General features: G+C 48.3%; 1 protein-coding gene across 1 annotated transcript; it reads right to left on the bottom strand.

Moving 5' to 3' along the window:
• Positions 1 to 6,888: 6,888 nt before the first annotated feature.
• Positions 6,889 to 13,922, bottom strand: LOC147833163 (uncharacterized). Its single transcript, XM_087291273.1, has 3 exons — positions 9,895 to 13,922; positions 7,466 to 9,838; positions 6,889 to 7,328 (listed from the first exon to the last, which is right to left on the bottom strand). Exons 1-3 carry the CDS (start codon positions 13,891 to 13,893, stop codon positions 7,131 to 7,133), a joined length of 6,570 nt encoding a protein of 2,189 aa, XP_087147399.1. The 5' UTR covers positions 13,894 to 13,922; the 3' UTR covers positions 6,889 to 7,130.
• Between the last annotated feature and the right edge of the window lie 402 nt (positions 13,923 to 14,324).

Here is a 14,324-nt window from a genome sequence, read left to right as displayed (position 1 = left end):
ATTTTGACATTAAAATGGTGTTTATCATCATATGTTTCATTATTCATTCATTTTCTTGTCGGCTTAGTCCCTTTATTATTAATCTGGGGTCGCCACAGCGGTATGAACCGCCAACTTATCCAGCAATTTTTTACACAGCGGATACCCTACCAGCCGCAACCCATCTCCGGGAAACATCCACACACACTCATACACTACGGACAATTTAGCCTACCCAATTCACCTATACTGTATATCTTTGGACTGTGAGAGAAACCGGAGCACCCGGAGGAAACCAACGCAAACTCTGGGAGAACATGCAAACTCCACACAAAAATGCCAACTGAGCCGAGGCTCAAACCAGCGACCCAGCGACCTTCTCACTGTGAGGCGACAGCACTACCTACTGTGCCACTGTGTCGCCTAAAAACTGGTTTTATTATATTTATTTTTCATTATTTTTTTTTGTAGATAAATTATCATTACATACTTAACCAGTCTATTCATTAAAACTCATTCGCAAGTAAAATACAGTAAACTAATTTTCAGACAAATCTGGAATGACTTGTGACTTTGGGCACAAGCACTGCGTTGCATGTCTGGCGGTCCAGCATGGTAATGCGGTGCTCGCAGGCAGTGCATGCCATCATTGTGATGTCATGTCTGTTGCGCAGCTAAGATCGTGGCTCGCTTTTAAAAAAAAAAGGCGACCCACCCCAGTTGTCCCCTGCTCCGCGGCTGGCACTCGGGCAGACCTGAGGGTTACAGTGGGAGTAAATCTGCCGCTTTCGGGCTTGCGGACCTCCCACTCCTCAGAACGCTCCATCTAAGCTTCGAGCGAGAGAAGCGATTCGTCCTACCGTATGGTCTCCCTTTTGCCGGATAACACCGAGGTACAGATGTCCATCATTGCATCAGAGGGTGGGCTATCATTTTCCAGTGGGGATCAGAACTTGCTCTTTTCCTCCAGGGTGGTGAGTGTGCCGCCGGATCCAGAAGCGGATGAGCTGACTGGGCTGCTTCGGATCGACTAGATGGAGGACATGGAGGACACTAAAAAGGCCAAGCCTTCTAAGCATCCCTTTTCCTTCTTCCTGAAGGTGCACAGTAGGCACACGCAGTCCATCCTCGATGGTGGAGCAGCTTGGGGATACGGGACAATTCCCCAGATCGAGCGCGCCATTGCGGTCAATTTATGTCCACATGGCACCTCGTCGTGATGGGGTCTATCTCATCTCCCATCCAAGGTGTGCAGGTTATCTGCTTCTCTCGAGACCAGAGCCTACACAGCCGCAGGGCCGGGCTATACAAATACCATCAAAGGCCTTTTTCAACACCACTCAATTTCCAAAGAAAGAGCATTTTTTACCCTTCATCGGATGTGACAGAGTGAACACTTCCAGTCTGGGATGCTATGCCTTCCAGCTCGCAAGATCGGTGCACTTCGCCAGTGGCTCAAGGAGCACGAGAGAATAGTCTCCTTTCTGTTCCACTCCCAGCCCCACCTCCAGAGTATGGGTGCGAGGTGAGAGTGAATCTCTTGCCTCCTGCTCTCCTGTGGGACCCCAGCGCTCCCCTGTTGAGCCCAGCAACTCCATGCTGCCCCACTGCTTGTACTTTAGTGATCGTGCGGATGAAGCCACTTGCAAGGGCTCTGCCTGCCTGGTTAGCGCGAGCCAGCCCGTCGCATTGGCTCATCTGCTGAATCAGACTTGACTAGGCAATTCAATTCACATAATAGCCTCCCAAGTTGACAGGTGTGTATTTTATCAAGGTCAGTCTGGCGTCCACCTCTGTCTTGTGAGTGGAGATTAATGGCCTCCTGGTGTCACTGTGCTGTGTCACCAGGCCCTTACCCCCTGGATGGACTCCTCATTCCTACGGGCTGGAGTGCCCCTAGGACAGGCGTCCAGGCATGTCATTGTCTATACAGATGCTTCCAGTATGGGCTGGGGGGCCGTGTGTTACGGGCATGCTGCTGCAGACCTTTTGAAGGGAATCAAAGCTGCATTGGCATATCAATTGCCTAGAGCTGTTGGCAGTGTTTCTCGATCTGAACTGCTGAACTGCTTTTTACAGGGCTCCCTCGACAGGGATGCACTGGCCCACAGCTGGCCTCGGGGCATGTGCAAATATGCATTTCCCCCAGTGAGCCTGCTCGCGCAGTTACTGTGCAAGGTCAGGGGGGACGAGGAGCAGGTCTTGTAAGTTGTGCCTCTCTGGCCTAACAGAACCCAGATATCAGAACTCTCCCTCCTCGCAACGGCCCCTCCCTAGCAGACCCCTTTGAGAGGACCTCCTCTTTCAGGGAAAGGGCACCATCTGGCACCCTCGCCCAGATCTATGTAACCTCCATGTGTAGTCCTTAGACGCAGCAAGGAATACCATCACTCAGGCTAGAGCACGCTCTACGAGGTATGCCTATGTCCTGAAGTGGAGTCTATTCATTGAGTGGTGCACTTTTTGCCGAGAAGACCCCCGATCTTGCTAGATCAGCATTGTGATTTCTTTCCTTCAGGATAGGTTGGAGCGGAGGCTGTCGCCCTCCACACTGAAGGTTTACATGGCTGTCGTTTTTGCTCATCATGACGCAGTGAATAACAGCACCTTGGGAAGGTATAACCTCATCATCCGGTCCCTTAGATGTGCGAGGCTGGTTTTTCCACCCCGCCCCCCTCACTTGCCCTCTTGGGATCTTGCAGTAGTGCTTAAGAGCCTACGTGGAGATCCCTTTGACCCACTCGATTTGGTTCCTGAAGACAGCTTTGCTGGTCACGTTGGCATCAATTAAGAGGGTTCGGGACCTGAAGGCATTTTTGGTCAGTAACTTGTGCCTGGAATTCGTGCCGACCTACTCTCACATTGTTCTGAGACCCCGGCCTAGGTATGTGCCCAAGGTTCCTACCACACCGTTTAAAGATCAGGTAGTGAGCCTGCAAGCGCTGCCTGCAGAGGAGGCAGACCCAGCCCTTTCATTGCTGTGTCCTGTTCGCGCTTTGCAAAATTTTGAGGATTGCACACAAAGCTTTAGATCCTCTGGGCAGCTCTTTGTCTGTTATCTGTTATTAATCTGTGATTGCAGCCGGTTTCCTCGAGGGCTTTGGGAAACCCTGATGCATGAGGAAATTCAGCTAGGTGTTGTAAAACGCTTGCTGCACCTTACTCTCTAACACAGATACGTGTGCTTTTCTCACTTTGTCAGTCGAGTTTCTCACTAGACAATCCCTGCACATCCTCTAAGGTCCCCAGCATCTGACTCAGTGGAGGAGTCAGATGATGGGTCGTTACGTTGTTGGCATGCCCACTGGACAGCCCGCGCTCTGAGTATAGGTGCCTGCTATGTGCGATCTCGGCTGGCAAACCAATATGCTCACTCAGCCACGATGTAGTCCCCCATCTGTCACCAGGTCTCCCTAACTGGGCAGTAGGTAGCATCCGCAGCATCCTCCCTGTCGAAACTGAACACTTTCCCATAGCACTGTGATATCTAATATTCCTAGAATTTAACTAGGAGTTTTTTTACGACTCCCCGAAAAATATATCTAAACCGAAACAGGTAAGTAAGGGCCAGGGGACAAGCTGGAAGACTGCACCTCTGGTGATGCAGGCGTGCTCGTACTGCTGCGTGGCGCGCTCCTCAATAGAGACATGGTAAGGTTCTTTCGTTGTGGTGTTTTCCATAGATTTCCCCAAAGTGGAAGTTTTCCACATAGCTTTGAAGTTCCCCTACCAAAGGGGAACGCTGGTTACTAAGGTTATCCTCATTCACCAAGGGGGGAACGGAAATGCTATGTTCCTTCGCCATAATTTTCCCTTAGCTGTTGGGCTTGAAAGTCTCTTCAGCTAGAAAAAGATATCTAGCGTGGCACGAGCTGCGTCATTATAGCAAGTCTAATTGTTATTGATGTCAGACATGCACGCTCATTGGCATTTCATTGGCCCGTTTTTGTACTCTTTCAAATAATTGGATTCTGATTAAATCCCCCATAGTGGAAGTTTTTCACATAGTATTTACATTCCATCATTGCATTATACATAGCATCATACATTTGTAGCCTGACGAACATCCTCTGTATTCTGAGGGGACAGTTGTACAATGACTTGGATATAATGGAAACAAAGGTCAGTCCACCTTTGTACTGGCGTAATTCAGATTTCAACCATTGAACGACAGTAGTAACATTTGTCCACCACACAGTAGACTAAATGGACAAAATCAACTCGTTCTGTAGCAACTCCGCCATTTGGGTCAAAACCAAGCTCCCACAGAATTCCAAGTAACACAGGAGTGAGTGATAAAGAAATCGAGGTAGATTTGACCTGCTAAGTCAACAGTAAGTTACCGCTCCTACCGCTCATCTGTCGTTTTGCTCCAATGATTTGCTTCAATCTTAAGGCCAAAGGCAAACCTGATGGAACATTGCCTTACTATCTCCACTCGCAGCCATGGGATGCTTTCTGTAATGTAGGAGGACCCCTAATAAGGGGACTTCTCGGGTAGGTCCAGATAAGAGAACTGGTTAAGCCTCTGACCTCTGTACTGATGGGAACAATTAAAAACAAGACAAGACTTCCCATTGTAACAAACAATATGATGTAGAATGTACCAACACTTTGGCTTTCTTAGCATCCTTCAGTAGGCACCACTTCAAGCTCTGAAGGGAAGACAACACTGAATCCTTTTGAGCCTTCAACACAGGAATGCTTTTATGATACAAAAGAGGACTGACTATGTGAATACTTGCTATCTCCAAAGTAAGTGTTTTTAGGTTAAGCAAAAAAATGAAGGGCTTCCTAGTTCTGCTTGGAAAAAGTTATCTCGAGCCATCGTAAGGCACTACTATCTACATGCTACAATCTTTGAACGTGATGAAGGAGACCATTTTGGGCAGGAACCAGAGAGGTGATCAAGCACTGCTATGGGGTAGAGGGACAATCTATAGAAGGAGCAGGATCCTGAAGTGACCATCCTGAGTGTGAACAGCAACTGGTGCACCTGGGCCACCCCATCGAAAAGGCTCTTTAGGGGATATAAGTTGAGGCTGGTCTAAGCCAACAAGAAACAAGGCCTGGACATTATTAAAGGAATGCAAAGGCATCTCAGGTGGCAATACTTCATCTTTATATGCTCCACAGGATGAGAATGATGTGACAGGTTGATTTGATTTGCAGTAAAGGCATTGCTGATTAGATAACTGATCTGTGATTGACAGAAGGGAGAAACCCAAAAGGATAAGTTATAATCATGAATGACCTAGATGTTATCTTGAACTGACCATAACGGAAGGTCTTCAGCAATACCCTGCATGTTCTTGGCTTCAACTGCTGCAGAACACATTATTGTCAGTTCTGATACATTATCTAGGAGGGCAACGGTATTCAAGGTACTATCTTCATAATGCATATGCACAGGTAAAACTTTAAGAAACATACATTCACTAACAAAACATTTATCCAGAAAAAATCCCTCTGAAAAAGAACTTGTAGTCCAACTTTGTTGCAGTGTAGTAGAACCCTCTGCAAGATTGACATTCATATTGTAAAGAAGGAGAAGATGCATACCACAGCAAAGACTGCAGGGCTTTTATAGATCACAATTGGTAGCATAATGAGATTTGGCTCAATGCCAACAGCGATTGTTACTCCAAATGCAGGTTTTAACTTGATTAGGGATGAGCTGAGCAAATGAGGCACACTGACTCAGCTAATTTTTAGACCCATCACAGAAAGGACAGTACCGTTCAGCTTAAGCAACTGTTTGGCTGACTGGACAGATCCTTTCCGAGACAAGGGAATCTCAACTGAGTGTGGCGGGGGGGGGCAGGTGGGCGGATGGAGCTAGACCTCCAATCTGACAATATTAATGATTTACCCGACTACGCCACCTTGGGAATTTCACCCAAAGAATTTAAATACACGCACCACCCATATAAAAGGCACGCACAAGTTTGTTCCACCAAATTGCAGTCAGAGACATTGGCACGGTACAAAAATAGGATTTCTTTATTTTCAAATCTCAAATAAAAACAGCATTAAAACCAATATGTTGACATTGACAATGACAGTTTGTAAATTTTATGAAGGTGCCCCAGGGCCAGAGCTCGCCAGCGTTAGGGAAAGTGGCCAGGCTATACTTCAGGCAAGTGAAAACCACTACAATCCACTGTGTAAAAATAAGAGCACCCACACGCACAAACCAGCACACAGTGATCACTACACACTGTGAGAAATTCTAAAATGTTCAATAAAATTAGCCTCCCACCCCAGGGAGCTCTGGCTCTGTCACCAGCCGAAAAGTCGGACCACTGCCCTGCAATTAAACAAAAGAATAAATCAGTTTACACAAGTAAATGATTAAATAAACAAAATACAAATGTAATGAAGTTGATAAATGGAAACAAAGAAAGAGCAACTAAATTCCACCTTAAAAGGGAGGAAACAATTAAATCTTAAACCAAATTAATTAAAGAGAAAATAAATGAAACAATGAAAATACAACAGTAAAGATTTACACAAAAATGTAAGGAAAAATCAAAACATGCTGGATGAATGTCAAAATAATAAAAATAAACAAATAAATCCAGCCGCACTATATAGATTTATCCAATAAAGAAAATGAAAACCCAAACAAACGAAGATAAATAAATGTACCAACAAAAAAATAAAGTTAAATAGTCCTTGTGTAAACCAAAAACAGAACAACTCAAAAAGATAAACAATTAAGAAAACAAAAAGACAAAATCTAAGAAAACACGGGAAACAGGACAGCACTGTAGCCGCACACGGATGCGGAGCGCCCGACGGAGCTCCCCTCGCAGAGTGCCACCCAGCCTGAGCAAATAAATCAATAGTCATGATAAAGTCCAAAATCTGCTATAAGCCATTTGCAACTACATGCAAACACCTACCTACTGCTCACCGAAGGGAATCGGGGTTCAATCAGTCACTTAAGAGGCAGATAGCACGTACATTTCAGTCAACAGCCGGCACAGCCAACAAACAGTCGCGCACCCGCATCTGGTTCTCGCAGCTGAGAAAAGCGGACACAGCGTTTCCAAAACGATCGCGACAACCAAAACATGAGACAGACGCTTGCTTACCTTTTCCAGTCCTTACACGCGTTCTAGCGTTGGCGATTGCAGCCAAACAATTCAGGCGAAGCAACTTCCAGCCCGATCAAAACCCCTCACCGCCCTCAACAGGTGTGGGAAGTGACGACGCGCGCTCACGGCGCCGCAACTAATCAAGTGACGCATCCCAGGTAGCAAATGCTTCCCTCTTTTTATAGCCCGTATGCCGTATTGTGATAGGGCAGAGAAAAGGACCCGTAAATTAATGACACTTGGCAACTAATTACCTCTCCTGCCACAATCTACCCCCACCTTTTGCATCGGCGCCCCGACGATGGACCAGAAATCAGCAAATTAAACACTAGCCCACCATACTAACTCCAAGGCCTAAACAACACCGAAATGTTATTAGACACAACTTCATGATTCATAGGTCCGCTTCTCACCTCTCCTACACCTCGGGGAAGATGATGCAAGTTCGTATGCTGTCCTGCCCCAACTCGGGCTGAACGACGAGGAGGGACCACACTGTCGTTAGGAGGCTCGGTAAGTACTTCCCTTTCCCTTGCTACAGGTTCTACCCCTGGTCCTTGTGGTTCAACCACAATGGCCCTTACAGGAGAGAGGTCCCCGGGCAAATCTTCCTGAACCCTAGACTGCATCGGGTGCGAGCCATCTCGAGGTCCCACCCCTTGAGTGGCCTGAGGGACCACTGGCACCATCACCGCCAAATCGACAGCCTCTAAATCCAACTCCTGAGCATCCTCCTGAGGGTCCTCTTGAATCTCCACAACACCTTTCGGCTGGTCACTACAGACCTTTCCTCTCGGAACACAGGCCTTCAACTGTGACCGATGTACTCGCCTCATCTTACCTGGGCTTGTAACTGGTGCAATGGCATATACCGCCCCTCCTTCCTCAGCGGAGTGGACGACCCGATAGACAACAGAACTCCACAAGTCTTTAATCTTGTGGCGTCCCCTTACTGCGTGGTCCCTTAGATAAACTAACTGACCTTCCACCAGGGGTTGATCTCGAACATGCTGGTCATGCAGGTTTTTCCGCCTGGCTGCTGCAGCCTTCAATCGTCCCTGTGCTCCCTCAAAGGCAACCTGCAACCGCCTACGATGTTCCAAGACCCAGTGATGTACACTACCTACAGTGGGTTCTGGTACCTGGCCCAGCAAGAAATCTACTGGCAGCCGGGGCTCTTGACCGAACATGAGGTAATGTGGAGACTCTCCTGTCACTTGGTTAGGGGTGGTGTTATAGCAAAATATCACCTGTGACAGACAAGACACCCAGTCCCTTTTTCTAGAGTCTGGCAAGGTTCGCAACAAGTTATGTAATGTGCGATTGAATCTCTCACATTGCCCATTGCCAGCTGGATGGTATGGGGTGGTACGGGATTTCTTTACCTGGTACAGCTCACAAAGCTGCCGTATAAGAGTGGATTCAAAGTTGCGGCCCTGATCTGAATGGATACGTACAGGAACCCCATACTTGTAAAACCATTCCTCAACTAGAACCTTGGCCACAGTCTCTGCTCTTTGGTCACGAGTGGACACTGCCATAGAGAACTTACTAAACACATCGGTCATCACTAACACGTTCTCCTTCCCACAATATGAAGGCTCGAGCATGGTAAAGTCGATTGCAAGAATTTCATTAGGCTTTGAGGCCAGCAGGTGGCCCATGAATGCCCGTGCCACCGGCCCAGTGTCTTTGGCAAGTTGACAGCGTTCACACTCGTGGCACCACCGGGTAACATCAGCCAACATATTAGGCCAATAACAACGCTGTCGGATTAACTCACTGGTGCGTTCTACTCCTTGATGGCCATGCTGTTGGTGCAGCTGTATCCAGACCTCTTCCTTCAAAACATCAGGTAACACAAGCTGATGACATACTTCCCCTCCATCAGGACGGAATATCTTGCGGTACAAAACTCCTTCCCTCTCCTCAAACCTATTCCACTGCTGGAGTAGGGTCAAGACCGGTTTGGTTAGAAGTTTCCGCTCCTCTAATCCTGGACGTTGGCCCTGCTCCCAGAACCTTATTACTGGTCCAATAACAGGATCAGCCTCTTGCATACAGCGAAGGTCAGGGACAGAGTAGCCCGGCAATGTGCTTATAGTCCGCATATCTGCTTGGACCGGACAGCCCTTACTAATGGCCTGCTGCAAGGCTTCGGGAATCTTAGAGCTAACTGCTAACTCCCCAACTACACTCTTGTCAACCAAATTCTGGCGGGAGAGCGGGTCAGCATTTCCATTACTCTTTCCTGCCCTGTACTTGACCTCAAAATCGAATGCGGCTAACTCAGCGGCCCAACGTTGCTCTGTGGCTCCAAGTTTTGCTGTAGCCAAGTGACTCAGAGGATTATTGTCTGTAAACACAATACACTTGTGCCCCAAAAGATACTCACGAAACTTTTCAACCATAGCCCATTTAAGGGCGAGAAACTCTAGTTTCATTGAGCTATAATTAGTCATATTTCGCTCTGAGGGCCTGAGACCACGACTGGCATAGGCGATGGGTCGAACCTTCCCTTCGAAGTCTTGGGACAAAACTGCCCCCAAACCTCCATAACTGGCATCTACCTCCAGGATGAAAGGCTTTGAGAAGTCTGCATAAGCTAATATTGGGGCGGATGTTAACTTCCTCTTTAGGGCCTCAAAAGCCATCTGACACTGCTCGGTCCATACATGAGTCAAACTCTGTTTTCTATGCTTACCTGACTTACTCCCTCCAACTTCTGCCACTAATCGGTGGAGGGGGGCGGCCAGCTTAGCAAAGCTGAAAAAATGTTATTAGACACAACTTCATGATTCATAGGTCCGCTTCTCACCTCTCCTACACCTCGGGGAAGATGATGCAAGTTCGTATGCTGTCCTGCCCCAACTCGGGCTGAACGACGAGGAGGGACCACACTGTCGTTAGGAGGCTCGGTAAGTACTTCCCTTTCCCTTGCTACAGGTTCTACCCCTGGTCCTTGTGGTTCAACCACAATGGCCCTTACAGGAGAGAGGTCCCCGGGCAAATCTTCCTGAACCCTAGACTGCATCGGGTGCGAGCCATCTCGAGGTCCCACCCCTTGAGTGGCCTGAGGGACCACTGGCACCATCACCGCCAAATCGACAGCCTCTAAATCCAACTCCTGAGCATCCTCCTGAGGGTCCTCTTGAATCTCCACAACACCTTTCGGCTGGTCACTACAGACCTTTCCTCTCGGAACACAGGCCTTCAACTGTGACCGATGTACTCGCCTCATCTTACCTGGGCTTGTAACTGGTGCAATGGCATATACCGCCCCTCCTTCCTCAGCGGAGTGGACGACCCGATAGACAACAGAACTCCACAAGTCTTTAATCTTGTGGCGTCCCCTTACTGCGTGGTCCCTTAGATAAACTAACTGACCTTCCACCAGGGGTTGATCTCGAACATGCTGGTCATGCAGGTTTTTCCGCCTGGCTGCTGCAGCCTTCAATCGTCCCTGTGCTCCCTCAAAGGCAACCTGCAACCGCCTACGATGTTCCAAGACCCAGTGATGTACACTACCTACAGTGGGTTCTGGTACCTGGCCCAGCAAGAAATCTACTGGCAGCCGGGGCTCTTGACCGAACATGAGGTAATGTGGAGACTCTCCTGTCACTTGGTTAGGGGTGGTGTTATAGCAAAATATCACCTGTGACAGACAAGACACCCAGTCCCTTTTTCTAGAGTCTGGCAAGGTTCGCAACAAGTTATGTAATGTGCGATTGAATCTCTCACATTGCCCATTGCCAGCTGGATGGTATGGGGTGGTACGGGATTTCTTTACCTGGTACAGCTCACAAAGCTGCCGTATAAGAGTGGATTCAAAGTTGCGGCCCTGATCTGAATGGATACGTACAGGAACCCCATACTTGTAAAACCATTCCTCAACTAGAACCTTGGCCACAGTCTCTGCTCTTTGGTCACGAGTGGACACTGCCATAGAGAACTTACTAAACACATCGGTCATCACTAACACGTTCTCCTTCCCACAATATGAAGGCTCGAGCATGGTAAAGTCGATTGCAAGAATTTCATTAGGCTTTGAGGCCAGCAGGTGGCCCATGAATGCCAGTGCCACCGGCCCAGTGTCTTTGGCAAGTTGACAGCGTTCACACTCGTGGCACCACCGGGTAACATCAGCCAACATATTAGGCCAATAACAACGCTGTCGGATTAACTCACTGGTGCGTTCTACTCCTTGATGGCCATGCTGTTGGTGCAGCTGTATCCAGACCTCTTCCTTCAAAACATCAGGTAACACAAGCTGATGACATACTTCCCCTCCATCAGGACGGAATATCTTGCGGTACAAAACTCCTTCCCTCTCCTCAAACCTATTCCACTGCTGGAGTAGGGTCAAGACCGGTTTGGTTAGAAGTTTCCGCTCCTCTAATCCTGGACGTTGGCCCTGCTCCCAGAACCTTATTACTGGTCCAATAACAGGATCAGCCTCTTGCATACAGCGAAGGTCAGGGACAGAGTAGCCCGGCAATGTGCTTATAGTCCGCATATCTGCTTGGACCGGACAGCCCTTACTAATGGCCTGCTGCAAGGCTTCGGGAATCTTAGAGCTAACTGCTAACTCCCCAACTACACTCTTGTCAACCAAATTCTGGCGGGAGAGCGGGTCAGCATTTCCATTACTCTTTCCTGCCCTGTACTTGACCTCAAAATCGAATGCGGCTAACTCAGCGGCCCAACGTTGCTCTGTGGCTCCAAGTTTTGCTGTAGCCAAGTGACTCAGAGGATTATTGTCTGTAAACACAATACACTTGTGCCCCAAAAGATACTCACGAAACTTTTCAACCATAGCCCATTTAAGGGCGAGAAACTCTAGTTTCATTGAGCTATAATTAGTCATATTTCGCTCTGAGGGCCTGAGACCACGACTGGCATAGGCGATGGGTCGAACCTTCCCTTCGAAGTCTTGGGACAAAACTGCCCCCAAACCTCCATAACTGGCATCTACCTCCAGGATGAAAGGCTTTGAGAAGTCTGCATAAGCTAATATTGGGGCGGATGTTAACTTCCTCTTTAGGGCCTCAAAAGCCATCTGACACTGCTCGGTCCATACATGAGTCAAACTCTGTTTTCTATGCTTACCTGACTTACTCCCTCCAACTTCTGCCACTAATCGGTGGAGGGGGGCGGCCAGCTTAGCAAACCCTTCCACAAAACGCCTATAATAGCTCGCAAAGCCAAGAAATGTTCGTAGCTCGGACACGGTCCCCGGGCAGCGCCAATGCGTGACCGCCTCTATTTTACCTGGATCAGTTGCTACCCCCTGAGCAGATATAACGTGACCCAAGTACTTTACTTCACGCCGGAAGAAAGCACATTTCTCCAGCTTGGCCTTGAGCCCTTCCTTCTCTAGACGACCTAGTACCATCTCCAGCCTCTCCAAATGTTGGTCTATGGAGGAAGAAAACACCACAACATCATCAAGATACAAAAGCAGGGACTGACACCGCTGGTCCCCGAATAACCGCTCCATCAACCTTTGGAATGTACTTGGAGCATTACAAAGGCCAAAGGGCATACGGTTCCATTCAAACAATCCAAACGGTGTACAGAACGCAGTTTTCGGCTTATCCTGCTCAGAAACTGGAACTTGCAAATACCCGCTGGCCAAATCCAACGTAGAGAACCAGCGAGCACCAGATAAGGAGTCCAAGGACTCCTCAATGCGAGGCAGAGGGAATGCATCCCTCCTAGTCTTGGCATTCAAATGACGGTAGTCTACACACATGCGCAGGCCACCGTCCTTCTTCTTTACCAAGACTATCGGGGACGCATAAGGACTGCAACTCTCCCTAACTATTCCAGCCTCTAACAACTGATTAATATGGGTTTTTACTACCTCATACTCAGATGGTGGTATTCGCCGATAGCGTTGGCGCACTGGAGCATCATCCAACAGCGGTATGTCATGGGAGATAAGACTGGTACAACCCAGATCACTCTCATGATCCGAAAACACAGCTTGGTACTTCTGCAGAAGAGCCCGAACCTGACCCTGCTCAGGTGGAGACAGAACAGATAGATCAAGTGACTCAATCTGTTGAAAAAAAGAAGGACTCCCAACCACACTATGAGATTGAATCATAGCAGCCACTGGTTTTTCTTCACTAACCCCAGCTGGCAGACTAACTATATAGACCTCTTTCAAATTACCCATCATTGTTGCAGGACGAAGCACTACCTCCACTGCACCAACATTTACTATTGGTACATAGACTGTTCCCCGATTTACGCTTACCAAAGCTGGTGATGCCAAAAGTCCAGCAGGAAGACCAGACTCTGGGGGCTCAAACAAAACGACATGGCCAAAATAGTGGGCCGAACAGGTTGCAGCCACTAACTTCATTGTGCCACCCGGGATGCGACACACTCTACGCCCACGAACCCGCACGCACCCCACATGATCAGAAGGTTTCCTAGCACTTACTTGATGACAGTACTGTAAGGCGCTCGACACACTAGGCAATTGTGTTAGTACAGGTAGGTTAAACAGAGCATTACCATGCTGTCCAAACAGTTCCTGGTAGCACCGGGAGAGGATGTTCATCCCCATTACCCCAGGAACTTCCAGACTCATACCATCTGGAGGGTCCCGAACCACCAGAAGGCCGCACCCAGTAACCAACTTGCCACAAAGTTTTACATCTAACTCAAAGTAGCCCACATATGGAATAGTGAGCCCATTAGCTGCTCGTAACTGCAACCACTGACAACTTTGAAGGCGGTCCAGGCCCCATGGCTCAAAATGTTGCCGAAAACAACCCTCTGTAATTGTTGACACCATCGAGCCGGTGTCAACCAAACAGGGCACTGCAACACCCCCTATGAGAGCGGTCACATGTGGGCAAGGAGAAATCAATTTAGAAACTGAGTGGTGTGCAAGAATCTTACTTGAGTCAATACCTTCCCCACCCAGGCTGTGACTCCGCAGCCTGGTGGGGGCTAGTTTCCCGACGGTTGGGGCGAGCGCTGTCGTCTATTCTCAGCTGTAACAAAACCAGATGCAGCCTGAGGAGGGCGTGGGAAACTCCTTTGCCCCCTACAATCACGGGCAAAGTGACCTGGCTGTTGACACCGCCTACAAACAATTGGACCTGATCGAGAGGAATTACTCTGAGCATGTGACGTTTGAAATCGTGCAAATGTTTGAGTTAACTGGTTTAACTGCTGTTGTTGTTGCCGCAGCATTTCCCTTAGTTCACCCAACTCTGACTG

The sequence above is a fragment of the Danio rerio genome, chromosome 17 (genome assembly GCF_052040795.2).
Source record: "Danio rerio strain M-AB ecotype USA chromosome 17, GRCz13ab, whole genome shotgun sequence".
Lineage (NCBI taxonomy): Eukaryota > Metazoa > Chordata > Actinopteri > Cypriniformes > Danionidae > Danio > Danio rerio.
Note: the sequence above shows the minus strand (reverse complement) of the source record. Positions and strands in the feature narration are given on the sequence as shown.